The 22,835-nt window shown below is 35.3% G+C and overlaps 1 protein-coding gene across 3 annotated transcripts in view; it reads right to left on the bottom strand.

The window, feature by feature from the left end:
* The window catches only part of ADGRB3 (adhesion G protein-coupled receptor B3), a 716,821-nt gene that overhangs the window by 123,273 nt on the left and 570,713 nt on the right, over positions 1 to 22,835 (bottom strand). For all 3 annotated transcript variants that reach the window (XM_075202577.1, XM_075202578.1, XM_075202579.1), the window contains 3 exons: positions 12,853 to 12,979; positions 11,603 to 11,706; positions 8,342 to 8,444 (listed from right to left, as the gene is read on the bottom strand). In XM_075202577.1, the coding sequence (XP_075058678.1) occupies positions 8,342 to 8,444; positions 11,603 to 11,706; positions 12,853 to 12,979 (334 nt within the window). The remainder of the gene's footprint in view (positions 1 to 8,341; positions 8,445 to 11,602; positions 11,707 to 12,852; positions 12,980 to 22,835) is intronic.

Here is a 22,835-nt window from a genome sequence, read left to right as displayed (position 1 = left end):
CGACACTCCTCCCACAGGCCTAGCTTGATGGACAGGTGACACACCCACCTTCTCTTTAAAAAGGACACGCCCATCCCTGGCTCTGTTTAGACTTTCAGATACACCCTGTCTGTTTGCTGAGAGGAAGCAGCTTTTTAAATCTTGTAAGTAAACCAACTTTTACTACACATATGTTTTTACCTGGTTTAATCTCCACCTAGGTACATAACTGTGCCAATGTTTTACTCTACTTCCCTGCTTTCTCTGCATATTGCCAGCTAAATGCCTCCTTTTGTTACAATATGTATATATATATATATATATATATATATATACACACACACATATTACTTGTGATAGGTGCAATTATAGTTCTGAACAATTCAATAAAAATATCGATCTTAATTCTGATCTATTGTATAACAAGTGAACATCATTTACCTAGTAAGCACCAAGCAGCATTAATCTCTTTCATAACTGTCTGGAAGTCAGAATCTTAATTGAACATGGCAAAATTTATTATTAGCTCTTATCACATATTTCTAAAGAAAATGATATCCTGAAACAATACCAGCGATTGGTCACATATCTGTTATAATTCGAGAGAGGCTTATGCTTGTAATCCCATCATTTATACTGATTTCTAAGAAAACAGCAACTGCTGTATTTTAAGACCAAAAATGTGCTTTTGTTACAATTGTGAACAATTTAGCATGTGCTGAGTTAGGTATTTATATTAACAACAAATAAACCTAAAGTATCTGATAATACTACTGTACATACAAACATAATTGTTTAAAGTAACTCTTACTGCATTTTCTTTGCCTTATTGTACCATATAGATGGCAACTCTTAGGGGGGTATTCAATTAGGTCTGGGAGCTGCAACACTGCGCGGCTGTGAAGATAAGTGTGTTAATACGGTACCGCAACATCGCAGATGCTATTGCGGTCCCACGAATTGTCTTCACGGGCCGTTCCGACGCAATGCCGCAAATTCCGGACCTAATTGAATACTCCCATAGGGTGCATATAATTGTATGCACAAGCTATGAACAAAACAATGGGGATTGGGTATATCTCACTATTGAGTGTTCTCTATCATTTCAAGATCCTTACAATCTAGCCATGCCTCAAATGACATGCTTCCAATGATGTCAGTCCTTGTCAGCCTCTATGTATTATGTTGACTGTACAATTTTAGGAGATGATAAAATGGGAATAAAATCGGTTAATATGCAAATCTTCAATGTTATGTTTGTCTACTCACTTAAATCGACAATTATTTTCATTGTAGTTTTCTTTTAAAACCGAAACGTAAGCAAATTTTTTTCACTGATTAAAAATGTAAAATTCTTTATCACATTGCCCTTTATAATAGATGTTAATTTTATAGCTAATTTACTCTATTCAATAAACAGTCAGTCATGTGGTATAGGAAGTGAGATTAACAAACTTCTTAACTAAAATGTATGGGAAATTCTAAAAAAACTATAGATAATTTTAATTAACATTGTAACAATAAATGAGCCATATCAAATGATACTGCAAGTGAATCTATTTATATTCTATTCTGTTACACTGGAAATAGCTGTGGATTTTATTTAAAAAAAATAATCCCATCATCAATGAAACCAGGGGGAAATAAGAAACACAATTTTATAAAACAATTAAATGCATATATAATACAAGTTAACCCGTGCATGATACTCATGCATTCTAGTCAAATAAAGCTACTTAAGGTGTTAAAAAGGTTCTTGTCATGCATTTGGGATATAGCCCAGGCCTCTACCAGCAACCACTCCCCACTGTCACCCCCGGCAACCACCAACCACTCCCAACTGTCCCTTCTCCTTCAAGAAATATATATATATATATTTTTTAAATCTTTATAAACACTTTTAACAATTAACAAATTAAATTAACAAATTAAAAACATCTTAGTATTCCAAATTTCAGCCCTTTCTGAATTTTTTTTTCCACACACACTAAGAATTTACTAGGTCAGTGTATAACTCCGCCCAGGAGGTGGCGCTGCAGCTTGGTTTTATTTTTTCCACACACACACACACAGACAGACTAACACACGCCACTAGACATTTATATTATAGATGTGTCTAAATTTCACCTAAGGAATTCTTTACTGGCAGATCCATAAAGGCATTCTGTATTGGTACCACAATTCCAGATTAATTCTCCTTAAATAACCTTCAGAAAAATTAAATGGTAACCAGTTTACTGGCTCACAAGGTGATCATAAGCGGTTGGCTTTTATAAGGGACTAGAAAATAAAACGTTATAAAGCCCTACAAGTACACAAATTGAAAAGTGCACCTCTCTTGCCATTACTGGAGGATGGTGAGAAGGATTTTAAGCAGGTTTCTCATTACTGTGTTTGGCCATATAACCCCCACCAAAAAAGTCTTAACCTCTTAATGACCACCACCTCCCAACCCCCAAAAAGGGTTTTAGTTGAGTTTATCATTACTTTTTTGTCCAACACCCCCTCCCCTTCCCCTACACAAAAGAAAAACAAAAAGCAGAAACACCTTTTAGGGCTGATATTATGCTTGAATTTCAAAAGTTAATTTCTAAGACAAACACTAAAACAATATATAGCATATTTTGCTGTCCAGTCCATACTCATCTGTGTTTGATTTTCAAGTTCAATATTCATCCTACTTCAGTACTTTATTTACAGCTTTATTTATTTAAGAAGGGATTCTACATACAATCTTATTTCTAGGCACTGAAAAAGTAAATTACCATCAATATATATTAAGCAGTGTTTTAGTAATCTAATTGTGTGCCCTACATGAAACTGATAACAGATTATTTTTAGGAAAACATAATTTATCAAATCATTATATTGAATAAGAATATGTAAACAACAAAACCCATGAAGCTCTAACAAACTAGCTTGAGTTATTTAGAAGCCACTGGAGTGATGCCACCATTCAGTTTTCTATAATGTATCACTAAACTTAAGGGTCAATAGTATTTTTTGTGTTGAGACAATCTGGGCAAAGTATATTCATGCAATATCCATGATACTCCTAATTGTGTAGAAAGATTTATAGTCATAAAATATTTATTTCATAGTGCAGAGCAAGGTTTAAAATACTGAATACAACAAATGGTGCACTAGCTTACTCATTTCTGTATGTACTACATCACTAACTTAATCATCTAACTAATTTATGGAATAGGAAGCCCATGGGTCTTAATGGTCAAACAGCATTCTGAGTACTGAAGTTCAATCGCTATTGAGCCACAGGCGCACTCTTCCTCATTTGTGTCTAGACTGCCATACATTTCAAAATTGATGAAACCACTCATAGACACACACACATGTTATATTATATAAATATATTATATATATATATATATATATATATATATATAGAGAGAGAGAGAGAGAGAGAGAGAGAGAGATATCTATAGATATATAGATATGTATGTACATATATATCGATATACATGCACATATATATATCTATATATTTATATATATATGCATATGTATATATTACAAAAACATATAGAAAATACAATGCACACATATGGAAATACTCCAAGACAGATTTAAAGAATAGAAGAATATATATATATTTATATATATACTGTACTGTATAGATACCTATGTGTATTATAAATTTGCTTCTAAAATAACAAACAGTACTGTATGTATATTAATGTCCATAAGAGCTATGAATCTAATTAGCATTGGTTAACAAATGGCTAACCCTAGAATATTAGAATAGAACCCTAATATTCACCAGATTCTCATGTCACTAACGCAGCTATACAAGTTTACTATCAAAGCATTAGGCAATGAGACACAGACTTGTGATACTTAGACATAACTTTGGTTTAACACAAGGGAGCTGTACATTAAGCCTGTACACAATAGCATTGCCAATCAAGCAAATAAATGCATGTTGTAGAACAACATACAAGAAGACAAAGAGGTTTAACCCAAAAGTTGTGTGGGTTATAAATTATACAAATTGTTGGTTGACAACATCTATGTATCGAGAAAATGTTTGGGTCACATGGAAATCATAAAATGTGCTCAGCAGTGCATGATAGTGAAACACAAGTAGATTCAGATATTTATGGCTGACCATAAATTAATGAAAAAAACACAACTTTAAAATACAGCTTAAATAAATACAGTTCTGCCTGCAGGCAGTCCCTGATGTTTCAAAGTTTCTAAACTGATCAGCCAGATGATCAAATATCTAGTGATGTTAACATGAAAAAATGCGCAGTGGAATTTAAAGCCAGTAAACTTGCATTCATTGCTGTTCTACAAAGTTCAAATGAATGGAACACAATACAATGTTTTAGGTAGTATAACGTAACAAACACAATGCTAATTTGGATAGTACATTTACTATCCCATGCTCTTCTCTGCAGCCTAATATTTTTATGAACAATGCAAGAACTGGAGAGGTTTCTCTTGAAAACAAAGTGATGGTCTGTTACAGATAATTACACATCATTACACAGTCATTAGGTAAAGGAGTAAGGTTATAAAATAACTACACATTAAGAATAACAAAGAAAAAGGTATCAATTTTGTAGTAGAAAAGAGATTTACTGTCTCAACCTTTAGGAAATTAGACAAATAAGACATTATGGGACAATGCTGAGTTTGATGCATGTTGGGTGTAATTTACACACACAAAAAAAACACTCTTAAAAATAGCATATACACCCATTTGCTGAGTGGTATCCAGCCCTGTACCTGTAGCATATGCGCCAGATACATGTCAGGTATATATAATGCCACATACACACACAGAAAAACGGGTCATAAGCACATAAAAAGTTTGTCAACATTTTTTTTTATAGAGAAAAACACATTCACTATTAGGCTTGTTACAATAAATCAGAAGTAACATTTCTTCACTCGTATAAATGAAAGTAGCAACAAATTAAATTTTAGAATACACCCACAACACCCTATAAAATATGCATGGTCAATGAAGAAAGCACCTATCAGCTTCAGAGGTTAATTTGCAATCAACCAATCAGAAGTAGCTAACTAGTGCTGGCAAACCTTCATCATCCTCATCATCATCATCATCATAGTGTATTTGTGCCAGCCCTCAGGCACCTGCAACTGATGCAGCTTTAACAAGTGTATCTGCGGCTCTGTTCGGGTCTGCATCTGTTAGCAATTTCCCTACCCTGACCTTTGTCTCCAGTCGCAAACAGGCACAAGTGTAGATGTGTGCAATTCAGCATATGTGTGTGGATTCTTTTGTGGGCTTGAGTGGTAGAAAATTGTGGATTTTAAGATATGCAAATGGGCGTACGTCCAACTCAGCATCAGGCCCTATGTGTTTTTATCATTACTAAATAGATAAATATAATCTAAGTATAATCAAGCAATGACAGTTTTCAGCTAATAAATAAAAGGCATCAACATTTTAAATAGTGCATATTAAAGCCTACTGAATGTACATGCTTACATTCATTAAATACAAGTATTTGTCACAGTGCATTAACTTTTAGTTTGCCTTTACAGCAATAAATCAGCCCATGATAACAAAGTAAAACATTGCCACAACAGGACTGGGTGAATAGGAATGATTTGTGTTGCATTGGTCAGTTCAAAAATAATGTATCTTAATTGACTGATCACGTTGACAACATATTACACCTATTTTACCAATCGTTACAGACTTACTATGTCAACCAATGACAAAAACATTATAGAAACACATGGACAATTCTCAATAATTATTACAGATGTATACGTTAAATACAATTATTGCAGCTTGTAGTCTATTAAATACATTGCATAATATTACCAAACCAAACCTTTTCTACTTTTGAAAGCTATCACATACTCATCAATCATGCCATTGTCTATAAAATAAAATCTTAACACAAATGCATTGGATCATACAGATATATTGCACAAAGAAAATAATTATTTTGGAACAAGATAAAATAAACAATTCTAAAGCTAATGCTAAAGGTATTAATTACTTGGCAGTAGCTTTGCCTCATCAAACTCCATAGAATAACACAGATTAGAATCAACCCACATTGTATTAAAATATAACTTAGTTACAGGGTTTGTTAACCCTACTATTTCAATAGTTTAGGGGAAGCACAGTGGTGTAGTGGTTAGCACTTCTGCCTTACAGCACTGGGGTCATGAGTTCAATTCCCGACCATGGCCTTATCTGTGAGAAGTTTGTATGTTCTCCCTGTGTTTGCGTGGGTTTCCTCCAGGTGCTCCAGTTTCCTCTCACACTCCAAAAACATACTGGTAGGTTAATTGGCTGCTAACAAACTGACCCTAGTCTGTGTGTCTGTGTCTGTGTGTGTGTGTGTCTGTTTGTGTGTGTGTTAGGGTATTTAGACTGTAAGCCCCAATGGGGCATTGACTGATGTGAGTGAGTAGCTGCGGATTTAGTAGCACTATATAAATAAATGGTGATGATGATAGTGCCACCTCATTAGTGTTTTGGCAAGATTGCCCCTAGCAGCTCCCTAACTTATTAGTGGCTAAGGTCACATGAAGATGAGCTCCCATGCTTGTAATAGAACATAGGGGTCATCCAAAACTTTCTATGCTATAGATGGGTGATATGTAACCAACAATCACATGATTTTATGGCCACTTCTGCTACCCTTCAAGGTGTGAAACTAATTACACAGCTTAGTTTTGAATTACTCACCTACATAGCTTTTGATACTATTGTAAACCATAGCTGCAAACCATTAATAGCAATAATTCTTAGAGTAAGGGAATCCTGTTAAAGTACTAATGTAGGGACACACAACTGAAGGAGAATATCCAATAATGGAAAACCTTTAAAGATATTCCTGAGTTCAACTTATTTTAAACTAGGTTATGCAAGTTACAAGTTAGTGCACCATTTGCCAAAGTATTCTCCACTATGATTAGTTATACTTGAAATATTTGTAGACCCATCTTTAGGAAAACTGTAAAATAACTTAATTAATGTCTTTAATTTAAAGATGACATGCAAAAACAATAATACTTTAAAAATATAACAAACAACAGTCTTTATGCATCTAATAACGTATGCAAACAATAGTATACTGTAAATTTTCAAGAACACAAAAAATATCTGTAAAAGATTATTGCAGAGCAAAGCTTTATCCTTCTTAAAATGAAGCTTCTTTTTCCACACTATACACACATAGTAACTCACTTGCTGTGTAAGTGCTGTGAAGTATACATAAATATAATATATGAAGTTATCGCTCCATGATACCAAATCATTATATCAACTACATTTTACCACATTGTGGATGACAAATGGGAACATTTCTCGGAAATGGAGTATAAGTTTCAGTGACAGAATAAATGGCTTACATTAATTTATTTTGTATGGCCAAGCAAAATTATTGCATGTTATAAAGCAGTGCAGTAAATGTGGACATTGAAGTGAATCCAGGTTTTACAACTTTCAGCTTGTACTCTGTTATACTCAAAGCTAATACCATGTACATAGCAAGGTAACAGTGTACTTACTGATATAATTGAATATAAATTGCACTATAAATTTTCTGTATATTGTTCAATATATAAAAATGTAATATACTAATATTTATGCTATTGAACAGTGGTTTACATTTTCTAATTCTTTTAGGTAGTATTTATATTAATTACTGTAAGCAATAGCTTAACTTAACTATGTGCAGGAGATTTGACAACTGCCGAGCCTGTAAAACATGGGGTACTGAACCAGATACTGCTTGTGCAATAATTAACTTGTGTTGCTTTCTTGTACCTCTGTGACTATTGACTGTTTTATAATTCCATATGCTACCTTGTAATTCTCTGTATATACCATACTACACTATGAAATCTTATAGGATTAAAGGGAATTTCATTAAAAATGTTATATTGGGACCTGGAATCATTATAGTCTATGGTTCTAGGCATTGGAGGCCACAAGCATGCTTATTTATCCTTCATCTATTGCTAAACAACAATTCCAACATGTTCAGATAGCCAGAGCCTTGTACCAACTTGCAAGAAATAGTACTAAAGACCACCCATCTTTTTTCTTGGTACACAGAAGTATACTCGATTTGCTGAAATCAATACCATTTGCAGTTATAAACATAAACATAACGTGCTATATAAATATAGCACGTTAGTGACTTTTGAACATTGGGCTCACCAACTGATATAAAGCAAACATAACCTGATTCAAAGTTCACATTTTAGAAACACAAACCTATACTTCAGACAAATTTAAAACTAGCATCTAAAATGGACAACAACATATAACAATATTTTCAGAGATTATGAGCTTATTCAAATGATCACTTAAGAATTGAAAACATAATATTTGTCTTACCTTATTTTGTACTTGTGTTTGGCCCACCAAGATGAGAATGTTAGATGAAATGATGGATAGGCAGAAGTTTATCAGAATGATTGACCTCTCAGATTTGATGTACCTGTTTACACAAGAACAAATATTACAATAATTTAAAATATCCACTTAACTAAGTGAAGTAATTCACTTAATTATGTTACTATTAAACCAGTAGCATGAATATAGGTAGAAAATACTGTACATAATATTTATACAAATGAGTTGTCATAATGACAACACTTAGGATCTGTGAGTACAGGTGTCATTGGAAACACTTAAGTATTATGAGGAGTAAAGCTTGCTTCTGAAGTTTACACTAAATTTACTTTATGCTATGTTTTTCTGTTGATGATGAAATGTCAAATAGGTAGTAGTGTAGACTATCATTAGGTTATACCCCAGAGATAGACAACTGATTCCACTTAATAGACTAACAGAGCAAATTATTTTCCTTTATTACAAGTAGAAAATCCTATGTGCAAATAAGAGTGAAACATCAGGTTTTAGATTTATCAAAACAAGGCAAGGATTGTCTTGGGTATATACAATTTTTAGCAGTAGAACACATATGCTGTAAGAATGATTGTACTGAAAACATATTTCTGTAAGATGCATTTAGGATAAGTACACATATATAATAGATATAGGACCTCATTTAGAGACAGACGCAAAGTCTGTTTTAGGCGCAAGTGTCCAAAATGCAGACGGATTTGGTGCTTTCTGCATATGCATGATAGTGTTTTTTTGTTGGATGCGCTTAAAACGGACTTTGAGTCCGACTCTAAATGAGGTCCATAGTGTAGAACCCACTGTAGTCAAGTGATTTTTGCCCTTCTGCTCCACGGGAGATTTCTGTCCTCCCTGAGCTCGCCTTAGGACACCTGTATTACGGTTTGAAAGGTGTATTGCCCCATCACCACTTTCACGTAAAAGAGTACAATGATGTTAAGCCATACAATGTCAATGGCAGCCAATGGGGAATATGTGGTTTCAAAATGCACAAGCAACAAACATCTGTTTTGTATTGGTTATTAGTCAGTGACTAGTTAAAAAACATGGGACTAATGGACTCAGTGATTTAGAGATTAAAGATTTACGCTAGACACCAGGTGTGAAACATCCCTACTGAGGCAAACAATTGTGATACATAATGGAAAAGGACATTAGCCTGTGCTAAAGATACTAATGAGAACCAAGAGGAAGACAGCATGGACCACTCATGTGTTTTAGTCCAAATAATCACAACACCCAATTGAGAAAATAATTGGATGTGATTGCCTTCTTTATTAGAATAGATTTGCATATCAATGTAATAAAACATATTGTCAATCAAAGGCACTTAAATGCCAGTGTATGTATTATTCAAAGTTAATTTCAATACCAATACAATGCCAATTCATTTGCTTTCTTTCCAGATAGCAAAGTAAAATAATAAATAATATCTGGTTGTACTTGTTAAGTCATGCACAAAATCGTATCTATGATTTTCAATTAAGACATACATATATCTCTTTAAAAAAATGATTCTTTGCATTTATTTCTGTGTTAATAACACATTCTAATTTTAATACATTCCCATTGTAGCATATATTTATTTAAAGTTCAGCAATTTTTAAAAATATAATATCTTGCAGTGTCATGATTTCCTGTGCACATTAAAAATTATAATATCATTATAAAATGACAATAAAATGCAATGCCATTATACTATCTTTGTAATCCTGCACGCCATGAAAATGCTACACTAAATGTATATATTATGTATAATATGAGCTTACGTTGTTTTTACAATTTGTGTTATGAGATAACCTTTTATAACATGTGTTCTATGCACAAATATTTAACCTACCCAGCTACAGATTTTCATCCGAGTCATACCTTGACAACAGTCGCTATGCTATAGCTGAAAGCACTCTTTATCCTTACTGTTGTGATTGGCTGTCTTACATAGCATTCAGCTAAAACAGCCAATTACATAGCAGTAAGGAACGTGGTAGTACAGTCAACTACACTGCTAGAGATAGTTGCCAATGGACAACATACCTGGATATCAATGGAATCTGCAGCTGAGTGCTGTTGCCTTTTAATGCATGGTTTCAAGGAACTTAACTCAAATACTTTGTCAATCATGGTGTATTTGACATATTAGTAAATTCAGGCTATAATATAAAAAAATATCCTGCTTGTTGCTCTTTAGACTTTTGAAATTCCAGACAATGAAACGTTATGTGACTGGAAACAAGTTTATTAAATTAATAAATAACATTGGTAGAATTAATTTTCTTTCCTATTCGTGTTAATTACAATGGTGATAAACAAGACGATACCCATCGTATCTGAAATGTATTTATTCATAATGTGAAGGTTAGTATCCAATATTTGCTCTCCTCGTGAGATAAATACCCAATGGTTTTGACATTTACTGAAAATTGTCTCATCTGTAAATGTGATACCTGTCACTGCTGAAAGGGATAATAGTGTTTTCCTTCAGTGAACATGCCAAGGTTAGGAGAAACTAAATGATTCTATTTTATACTTGGGTCAAGTGCACTGTAACAATAAAGTAATAATAAAGCCATATTCAAATGGTGGAACTCCAATTGTGTAGAGTCACTTGGTCCTGCAGAAAAAGTCTAAAATATGAAACAGAGTTGAATAAAAGTTGTGTAAAAAGATACTTTATATTAAAAGTATGTGCGCTACACAAGCAAAACTCGCTGTCTGCTTACTATATGTTGTGGAATTTTTTTAATAGAATAATGTTTCTGAAGTACAATGTCAAACACAATATCCACACTTTTTAGATCATTTACAGACACAATCACTGGTATAATATGTCAATATTATGGTGTTATCGTTGAAAAGCAACCCTTACTGGCTGAAACAGTGATGGGATTGAGAGACAGAATACTTACAGTCAACGTAGGACATCCATAAGTAAGTAGTTAAACGTACTAGCTTTGCTCTGATTTTTAATATACTCTTTTAAAAGCTTGCATAGCCATGATAAAATCATGTATAAAGAACACGTATGCCAGATTATACTTTTCTAAAATATTAAAAAGCCTTAAAAAGTTGAGGAAGTTGCTGCGAATAGAATGAAAGTCAAAATGTACTTGATGGTGTTAAGTGATTTGAGAAATGTACTGTATTGTATTAAAGTGTTCTCAGTTCAACTTTACACATACAATAACATCCCAAAGGTTTAATATGCAATTCTATAAAAGAACAGATATATACCTCCATAGTGCTGCATAAACAACTGCAAGGGTGATCAAGGCCAAACAAGAAAGACCACAGCCAATTATCAGGGTGACTGAAGGAGTACCTGAATATTCCATGATCTGTAGAATGTAAAATACACAAAAAATAAATGTATGCCAATAAGAAACATATTGCTCTGTACAATCATGGGTTTTATCAATAAACCTGACACACTTATAGTAGGAAATATGAAACGGGTGAAAACACAATCTAAAAATATTAGTAATTATTAGTTTTAACCTTTTAAAAGTTTTTTAAGTGAGTTCAAGTCTTTGGTCGTAACAAACTTCTTTGGTGACCTGAATTCATCATTTTGTGTTCTAGAGTTTATAGACAGGTTTAACAAGTAATGCTAATCGGAAAATATCATATTGATAACACCAGACTGTCACATTCCCATGGTAAATAAACTTATTTTGTTGATGAATAAAAAATTGTTGTGGAGCCTTATACAAACCATATGTAAACTGCATATTGGTAACTCACTCATTACTTTTAAAAATAAATAAAAAAAAATGTCATTTTAGACTGGATTCTATACTTTGAAACAGTTTGTAAGCTTTGTTTTATGAAAGTTAAAGAGCAAAATCAATAGTATTTTTAAAATAGATAAATTACTACATACATAACACTTTATTTTGTTTGACTTTCAAGTGGATTGTTTTACGACATGGCATTACAGTAAATATATGTTTAATTGTTTATCTAAAATAAAAAAAAAAATCATTATTAATCCTGTAGAGATATTATTTTTGTAGAGAAGGTCAATAAACATAAGACACTCACACTGTAACATGCCCAGTGAATATCTGCAATCTATTAAGCAATCTAAGCTCCCCATATCAATGGCTACTATACAGTAGGCTGTTCTTATCCTCATAGTGTACTGCTCTGTGCAGGAAAAAAAACATTACCATACTGGTTACTGAATTGAAAGTCTTGTTAAAGATTTGTGTTTTAGTGTGAGATCTGCTCAGCTAGTTTATTTCAGTAGTGTTAATACTGTCTTGTCCATATGTTTATACATGAATTGCAGCACACACTAGACACAATTCCTAATTGAACATGTAAATATCTCACCAATCTTCTGCATATAATTGTGCATGTGGGTGTATACAGTATACCGACATATTCGTATACAGGGAGGATATATACACACATACACAACGGTAAGATGTCCCAGCTGCAGATATCTTAAAAGTCAGTATCTTTTCTTTGTTACTTACTATTTCTCTAGGTTGCTGAGCCAAAATGGCGAAGGTAGAGAGACGATCACATAAGCATTTCGTATGGGATGCATCGGTAAGCACAGTTTTACATCCCTGGGTGGACCAGGTTCCTAAAGAGTCGTTCCTGTAAAGGGAGAGAGGGAGAGAAAAGATGACAATATTACGCCTGACGGCTAAATCCTGGGAAATAAAAAAAAAAAAAAAAAGACGCAGCCTAATGGAGAGCACCGTTTACTTCCAGCACAGAGGCGATCTCTACTTGTTCAATAACACTTCATTTAGACGCCTCTCCAGATGTAGAGCGAGGAAAGGGCTACAGTGCTGGGCTGCATGCAGGGAGCTGTCCACCGCTCTGGTGCTGATCACTGGCTCAGCTCTGGCCAGCCCTCTAGCAGCCGCACAAACCTCTTGCAGAACGACTCGTTTCATATCATAGGGAAGAATTAAGCTGTTTATTCTCCCTCATACCGCAGCAATGTCTTGACCCAGTGCTACAATTAACACCGTAGATTCTTTTATTCAGTTCTAGATTCTCACTATTTTCTTTTTTTTTTAAAATCCTGAAATCTCTCTAGCTGTATTAATTAAAAAAGCGGCTGAATGTGAGAGGTGGTGGAGAGGGGGAGGGGGATGGATTTCACCCTGGAAACGGGCAGCGTCGGATTGCTCCACACTGCCTGCGCCTTACCTCTAAGGGGAGGGGGCTGAGAGGAAGAGAAGTATTTCGACTAGAAATGCAGAGGAAAATGGAGGGGAAGATGGAAACAAAAAGGGCTTCACGGATTTGAGGAAATCGTTTGATGAAACCAGCGTGATAAACAAAATACAAAAGGGTTAAACGTCATTTTGCTTTGCTTTCCCCCTATGCCTATATTCTCCCCAGCCCCCATACTGGAATAATATCTCAAGGCCACCGGCATTCAACCAATGCAAAGGTTGCCATGCCACCAATTTGTAATTTCTATTAACCCATTCACACCTTCATTGTATTACAGTGATGAACCTATTGCACAGTAAATCTCAGCGTTCCATACGAGCCACTGGATAATATAGGAAGGAGGACTTTATCTTGCAAGTAACTGATAAGCTAAAGAGGTCTAACTGCTGTACCAGTAACACATGCACAGCTTAAACAACTATCCAAATGTAATATATACTGCATCAACATCTGCCTTCATGGAAGTCCTACATTCAAAATCAAAACAATGACCAAAGCAGATATGGTTTCTTAAAAACAACAGCAATGAGCGTTCATATAATAAAATTACATTTTGCATTGTGTATTTGTATTATGTGCATTTGCTTGTCTACGTGATGAAATACAAGTCCCCTTTCTACTATATCATTTTTAAACTGCTCCGTTGCATATTCTCCAATTTGTCATCCAGTAATGCTGATAGCTGACGTTGCAATTAATAGCGTTTCCCTCTGATTGTATTTTGTTTTGTTTCTGCATTACTATTTGCAGCTAATATGTATATATCAATGCATTGCGGATAAAACGATGCTCTGCCCCCTGGCGGCGAAGGGGTTAACACCTTGCAGTATTGTCTTTCTACTCAGCTAACAAGCCTAACACTCAGCAAATATCCTTCAGGGGATCAATAGGAAACCAGCAAAGTCTTAAAAAAACACTCTCACAAAAATTGCTCAGTGGGTGCTAAACATAAACACTTAAGAACATATTTCAATTCTTAGTATAAGCTACCTTATGTCTAACAACAAAGTGTTAGGCATTTGTAAGGTGATTTAGGATATATGGTGTGAATCCCAATAAGCATACTTGTTTGTGCATGATCTCAAAACAACACTACAATGCATTTAAATCAAATACAATGTGACAAGAATTTTCCTCTGCAAGAAAAATCCAGTATTACTTCAGGTGAAATCAACACTTGTTCACATGATCAATTAAAACTAAATTAGCACAACAATAATAAAGTATAGAAGACATTATTCTGTGTTTTTACAAAACTCTCTATTATGTCCAAATTACATTATACATATAGATATATACTCCATTCAGCCACAACATTAAAACCACTGACAAGTAAAGTGTATAACATTGTTATAATGTCACCTGTCAAGGAGTGGGATATATTAGGCAGCAAATGAACAGTCAGTTCTTGAAGTTGATGTGTTGGAAGCTGAAAAAATGGGCAAGTGCAAGGATATGAGCAAATTTGACAAGGCCCGAATTGTGAGAGCTAGACAACTGGGTCAGAGCATATCCAAAGTGGCAGGTCTTGTGGGGTGTTCTTGTTATGCAGTTATTAGTACCTACCAAAAGTGGTTCAAGGAAGGACAACCAGTGTACCGGCGACAGGGTAATGGCTCAATGATGCAAATGGGGAGCAATGGCTAGCCCGTTTTGGCCTCTTGCACCTCTTAATAAGTTAATTATCTTACTGGCTTCCTGGCATGTTTTTCATCATGTGTTTAAATCATTTAGGTTGTTTATATTTGGTGCCTTGGTATGTGAAACAACACAGTTATGTGCATAGGATACAATTGTATCCACAGAGCAGTTTTGTGTTGTATCCCAGGGCAACACAAAAAAAACAACAAAAGCTAGTTATAAAGGCTTTGGGTCAAAAAGCAAACAAGAAAGCTAACGCAATATATTTCATAATAGTTGCAAGAGGACGTATTCAAAAGTGAAATACTTTTGTAGGTGTAAAACCCTTTTAAGAAAGGGTTTGTTTTGTGTTAGTAGCAGGGCACACAAGGCCCAGGCAAGCTGTGGGTGGAAAGGTTGCAAGCTGGGCACAGCCAGCTAGCAGAATGATTACACATTTTAAAATACAGGCTGTCTCATGGAATGCATAACGTTGTAATGCTGCTTATGTTTTCTTACACTTTGAACTGGATCTAAACCAAAATTAAGATTATTTGATTTGATTTTAAATAAATTATGTAAATATATGTGTTTCTGAACTGGCAAGCATATTCCACAAATGCAAGTAAAACAGGTGCCATATATAGAATTATTGATATAAAAAAATGAAAGGATGACTACTCCCAAATGTTGACATAGCAGCTCATTATTGGTCTTGCGCAATGGGAAACATTGAATAGAGTGGTGTAAAGCACACCGCTATTTAATCTGGGCAGTGGAAATGCATTATCTGGAGTGACAAAACATGCTTCACCATCTGGCAGTCTGAGGAATCAATCTGGGTTTGGCACATACCAGGAGAACACTTCCTACCTGAATTCTGCCAACTGTAATATATGGTCCCCTGAGCTTCAGTGAAGGGAAAACTTAATGCTACAGAATATAATGACACTCTACGGAATTGTCTGCTTCCAACTTTGTAGTGACAGTTTGGGGAAAGCCATTTCATATTTCAGGATATCAATACCCCCATGTACAAAACGAGGTAATAAAAAATGGAGTTCCCTAGTTTGGTGTGGGAGAACTTGACTGACCTTCACAGAGCTCTGACCTCAACCCCATTAAACTACTTTGGCTGAATTGGAATGCAGACTGTAAGTCAGGCCTTATTGTTCAACATCAGTATTCAACCTCTCTAATGCTCTTGTGGCTGAATGGATACAATCCTCACAGCCATGCTCCAAAATCTAGTGTAAAGCTATTCCAGAAGTGTGGAGGCAGTTTAGCAACAAAGAGGGGACCAACTCCATGTTAATGCCCGTGGTTTTGGAATGAGATGGTCAACAAGCACATATGGATGTGATGGTCGGATATCCATATACTTTTGGCTATGTAGTATATGTGTAATAATAGGTATATATAGTCTCTTCTTTGAAGTTAGAATATTGTATTTATTTGCCATATTGGAAATTATATTTCCGTATCTATATATTCAGTACCTATAACTTGACTGAGCAAACCTTTTTCATATTATTATAAATGACAGCAGACATGGGAAGTTCAAAATTGTGAGATTTAGTTATATTACATGTGTAAAAGGCATTTGTTGATTCATTTTGACATATTTCGGTATTACTTACTAGTATGTGTTGTTTAAAAAACACAAACAACTTGGTCTTTTTTGTATTTAATTTCATTTGGTATTTTTGCACAAAGTAATATATGAAACCAGTCCACTTGAAGATGAGATAGATTTGTAAAGTGCTTTATGAATTGAAAATGCAAATTATATCTTTAGCACTTAACATTTGCTTATAAAGTACTTGTATGACACTAAAATTACAGTGTAAATATTTGTTAATGAAATATCAATGAAGGTCATTTACAAACTGAAAAATGGCAGTTCTGCAGCACAAATGTAGCTCTGGACCCACCGTGTGCCTTAATTTGTGAAACTGCAACTAGATTTCTACTGGGGCACATAGGATTGTGCACCCCCCCATCTCTTGCTGTGCCCCCACCCCTCTGCTTTATTTAGCGGGTGGGAGGTTGGTGCAGCATCCTCTGCTTCTGGGATTGAAGATGGGGTGCTTGGCTGGGACATCATAGCCAAGTGTCACAGTCCCAGCATAACACTGACATAAAAGAGCAGCAGCTGGCATTTTCTCCTTAACGTCAGCAGCCAGCGCTCTTTGTGAGGGTATTGCCAGGGAGATTAAAAACACTAGATGAGTGACATTATGTCACTCATTCATTGTTTTAGGTACATGTCACGCACTGACACAAGATTTGAGCTGTGAGGTTCCAGTAGGGCCAATATTATGATGGTGACTGATGCAACCAAATAGGCTGCTGCCAATACTACCCATCAGGCCAAATGGCTGCCAAGGCATTGAATGGGATCCCCATAAGCTGGAATTTAGGCTTTGCACTAAATTCCAGGACATATTTGGATACAAAGACAAGCAGTTCTGGTAGTCTCTTAACAAGTGCGGATGCAGACTGGCTGATGTATGGCCAAAAAAAAGAGAGGTCTTAATGCTGACTTGATCTTCTACAGTCAGCCAGCTCTCAGAACACACGTATGATAGTTTGAGCTGATAGTGCCACAATTTACTATGGACCGGCACGGAATATTGAAGAGACGACCTCCTTACTTTGCACATCATTGACTGCCTCAAAATTATTCTTACTTAAGAAACATTATGTGTGCCAGCTATGGGTATACTGACCCTACTGCTGGTGAGTCAGCAGGGGAGGGCTGGCAAATCTTAGCCCGGAGGGCAAGACTCGACTCAGCAGCCTATTAGGAACATTTTAAAGGGAAAAAAATTCAGGTGGCTCGGTGACCCAGCCCAAGGTAGCCCACTATGGGACTGGCCCAGGGGAGGGGGCAGAAGCCCCCCTGATCCCCAGCCCTGCTTGCCCAGCTAACCAGATACATTGCAGACAGACGTGACAGCCAAGAAAGAGCCCACACAGAAGAAGAGAGAAAGACAGAAAGAAAAGTAAGTGTCTGTCTAGGTAAGTGCATGTTTGGTATTTAAAATGTTAATTTTATATTATAATATATCATTATTAAAAATATAGCATATTTCATTTTATTTTTCACTATTAAAATATAGCCTTTCAGAGCTGCAGAACATTGTAAATACAATATATAACTCGTTTGTTTTATTAACCTTACATTAAACTTATTTAAATTAATAAAGTGCATTTGTTTCTTTTGGTATTTCTTAATTATACGGATGACACTGTAGCTCACCATGGCTGCTTCTTCCACTTGAACTGCTCTTTTCAAATTCTCTGCTTGAGCAAATCTTGACTTGAGTGGCGTGGTACTGTTGAGCTACAGTGGTGCCCATATAATTAACAATTACCTTTCTTTATTTTTATAAATCAATAAAAAAAGTAAACTATATTGCAGTAGAAAAAATCTTTTATTCCAAAAATAAAGCATTTTTTAATGGTTCCGTTCTGATAAAAATATCTGATGATGAGAACAGAACAAGGAGTGCCATCTCGATTCTTGGTAAATAGATTAAAAGTAACAAAATTAATAACTAGGGTGAAAAAAAAGCAAGCCCTTTCACTGGTGAACACACACGTCTCTGAATCTAAAATGTCCTTTTCGGCCAGTGTTGTGTGCTTGTCTCCCAGGTTAAAATTTGCCACCTAGCCCCTGCCTAATTGTAGTGCCAGCCCTGACTGAATATGTTCCTAGTGATGTACAGGGTAGATGCCCCGTGTTGCAGTGCATAAACAAGATTTCATTTTGTGTAGCCAATTTGATGTAATTAGATAAAGGGGTGGAGAGAGTGCATTTTCTGGGGCATTCTTTGCCATGCACACCCATTTCCCTCCACAAAAAGACTGCACTAGATCAGAGTTCACCGTCACTAATAATGAAACATAAAAGTTCCCATGCAAACAGACTAACAGCCCCCAACTAAAAAATGACGGGGCACTTCCATAACCCTGGGCTGTGTAAATCACAGTTATTAACAAGATTTAAACCACTGAACTATGCAATGCCAGTGGTACCAGTATAATGTAAATGACCAACTATGTGTTTTAGTATTTATAAGCTTGCATTTGAGTTGTATGTATGTTATGTATACCTGATTAGGTTAATGTGCAAAATCGTTAAGGTAGAGAGTCACATGAATATCCATGCTTGCATTTAACTTTTATTTGACAGACCTCTTTCACTTGAGGATGTTAAGTGATCACCTAAGAGATGAAAATGTGACCACCTTATATACAATGATATAGTCTATTTTTTTTAAATATATATACCTTCTCTGAACTACTATAGTTACTGTAAACATTGGATGATTTCATCCTTACCTAATTAAATGCCTTTTCAGTAACTCCCTTCTGCTAATACACTTATTTCTACCTAGTCATGACAATGGTAAAACTAATTTGTGTACATTTCAATATGTACAAGACACGTTTATATTCTACTATGGCCTTATCAAAATACCACCTGTTTTTGTAATGTGGAATCTAGACTTCGACATAAAATCTTTTTAAAAAATTCACCATGGCATCATATGACAAAACTTATTAATTTCTACTATTCATGCAGCAACAAGTAAACAAAATAAATCATTGAGATATTGCATATTCCTTGATAAGAAAGCCATCAGATTGTTAGAGGGATTTTACACTTTATGATGTAGCCACGGTCTCTAATGCACCAGGTTCCACATACAGCATTTTTCTTTTCACTTGGAATAATGGCATAAGAATTCTCTAATAATTTTAGCGCTTTGACACCCAGTCATGTTGCTAGCTGGCATTTCCAGAAAGAAATGACAAACAGGAAGTAGTGTTTTAGTTTCTCTGTTTTCGGATTCCTGATTTTCCTGTAATACAACTATTGACTGGATACCCCTATCTAAGATGCATTATGAGAACCCAACTTGGATGCATTTGGAGTTACATTCCTTGGAGACTCTCTGTCACACATAAAACAACTCCTGCTGCTCTCACATTTTGAATGCTGGTGAGGTGCTAAATACTCCCATGTGACAGCTCTGATAAAAATCAATCATTCCTACTTCAAGCAAGTGCATGGTGGTGACATGGGGCCTGATTCATTAAGGATCTTAACTTGAGAAACTTCTTATTTCAATCTCCTGGACAAAACCATGTTATAATGCAAGGGGTGCAAATTAGTATTCTGTTTTGCACATAAGTTAAATACTGACTGTTTTTTCATGTAGCACACAAATATCAACTTTAAGCTTCAGTGTACAAATAAGCTAACAAGTATTTGAAAAAACAGTCAGTATTTAACGTATGTGCAAAACAGAATGCTAATTTGCACCCCTTGCATTGTAACATGGTTTTGTCCAGGAGACTGAAATAAGAAGTTTCTCAAGTTAAGATCCTTAATGAATCAGGCCCATGGTTCTTAAAGTGTCAGGGATTCTGTTCAGCAAAACAAATCAATTTATCAGGAGTGCAGTATGGAACTGGCCATAGAATTGGTTTGGAAACCATCAGTTCTTTGATCATAAATTGGCCTCAACAACATGCTTGAGACACTAAAATGGGAAAACTGTTTACACTCCACTCATCTCAAATGAGTTCTATGTATTCTTATAGCACATTCATAATATATGTGTGTGTGCATACTAAGGTGTACATTTACTAAGGAGAAAATAGGGGCATCGCCAATATACTGCATGAAAATGTGCACATTATTTTGCTATGAAACAGTGGTACAACTTAGTTTTCACAAAAACGCTCACCAGCTAGCTGACATTGAACTGTGGATACATCACAATGCAATTAAACTGAAGTCTTCTTTACAAAACTGAGTTGCCAAATAGCTAAATACGTTTACTCTTTTAAAACTTTTACATTAAACAAAAGGTTTACGAATAGGTTTGCCCATTTTCAAGACTGAACCACCATGTTCAAGTTAGTTTACAGGACACATTCAAGCTTAAATTAAAACAAGTTAACAGCTTTTAATTGCAAATAGCAAACCTTGAACACAGTAGTATTCACAGTTGATATTGAAAATAAAAAATAAAATCCCCTTTTTATTAAAAATATTATCTAAATAGTGTTTAAAAATAATAAAAACACAAATTTTAACTTGAATGAGAATGACAAATACAAATGGTAACTTCAAATGCAAACGGTGGACGTCAAACATGAACCAAAAATGCAAACTACGGATGGAAGGTGGATACTGCGACCAGCGAATGCATCTAACAAATTTGGAAACACAAACTTTATTTGGGGTAAAGTAGCAATTTGAACACGCTTATGGTCCTTAAACCACCAAAATGTGATTGAATATTAAGGCAGTCATTTTTGAGCATCTCTAGCCATATGCACTGATTTTAAAAGCTACAAGATCTTTCAAGTCACCTTTTGCTATTTAATGTTGGAAAATAGAGAGTTTCCCCCCCCCCCTCTTACCTGTGGATAATCTGAACTACTGAATATCATTTTATTTGTGAATCACAATTATCTTTTGAGGTGCTTCATTCCTAGGGATAAATTTACTAAACTGCGGATTTGTAAAAGTGGAGATGTTGCCTATAGCAACCAGATTCTAACTATCATTTTGTAGAATGCACCAAATAAATGAAAGCTAGAATCTGTGGTTTAGTAAATATACCCCCTAATCTGACCTAACTACTCAGGGCCACCTAAACAACAGTATGGGCCCCCGGGCACAGCAGTGCACCGGGGCCCCTATATATAAATATATAAGTAAAAAAAAAAAAAAGGATATATATATACATATATATATATATATATATATATATATATATATATATATATATAACCCCCTCTTAACTTACCTTTAAATCGCGATAAGTTGAATCCTCTTCGCTGTGCTCCTCCATGCTGTGCTCGCAGTGAATGTCTGGCATGATGACGTCATCACGCCCGACATTCACTGCGAGCGCATCACGGAAGAGAGGACCAGGGAGTGAGCCGGATCGTCACCTGACCTGAACGGTCAGGTGACCGCAAAAGGTAAGTTTTTTTTTTCTGTTTTTTTTCTTCTTTACAGGATTTTTTTACAGCAGCAGACCTGCCAGGGCCCTCTTTCCCCCTGGGCCCCCGGGCACCTGCCCATCGTGCCCAATGGCAAAGACGGCCCTATAACTACTGTATAGTTTCACTTGTTAAATGCATAATTATGTGTGTTTCTTTAACTACTATACATTTCTTTTCTTTTCTTAAACATTTCAAGATAAGGCACACACTGGAGTTTAAACATTTGCCTTGTATATGATTGGTTTGAATTCTCCACCAATCAGAGACATGAGAAGTGGTATGAACAAATCTACTCTATCAAGAAATTAACAGGGAATTTGAAACCAATGTGGAAAAGGGGTGAGGTTTGAAGCACAGTTAGTGATTTCGACCATGTCCAATAAAGCTGAAGATGTAGTTATATGTTTTTTTTTATTTAATATGTTTTAGACAAGTGTGGGTGAAGAGTTGTTTATTTTGGTCCCTTACATTCAAATGTTAAAATCATGTCAATTTATTATATACAATTTTGGTTAGTAATTTATAATGTGCTCTGGGGTCTCACATTTGCTGATTAACCAGGTTTTCCAAAGCCTGAGGATGCCAGGAATCCCAACTTAGAGCA

This window comes from Mixophyes fleayi, chromosome 3 (genome assembly GCF_038048845.1).
Source record: "Mixophyes fleayi isolate aMixFle1 chromosome 3, aMixFle1.hap1, whole genome shotgun sequence".
In the NCBI taxonomy this organism is placed as follows: domain Eukaryota; kingdom Metazoa; phylum Chordata; class Amphibia; order Anura; family Limnodynastidae; genus Mixophyes; species Mixophyes fleayi.
This window is presented reverse-complemented; position numbering and strand designations above follow the sequence as displayed.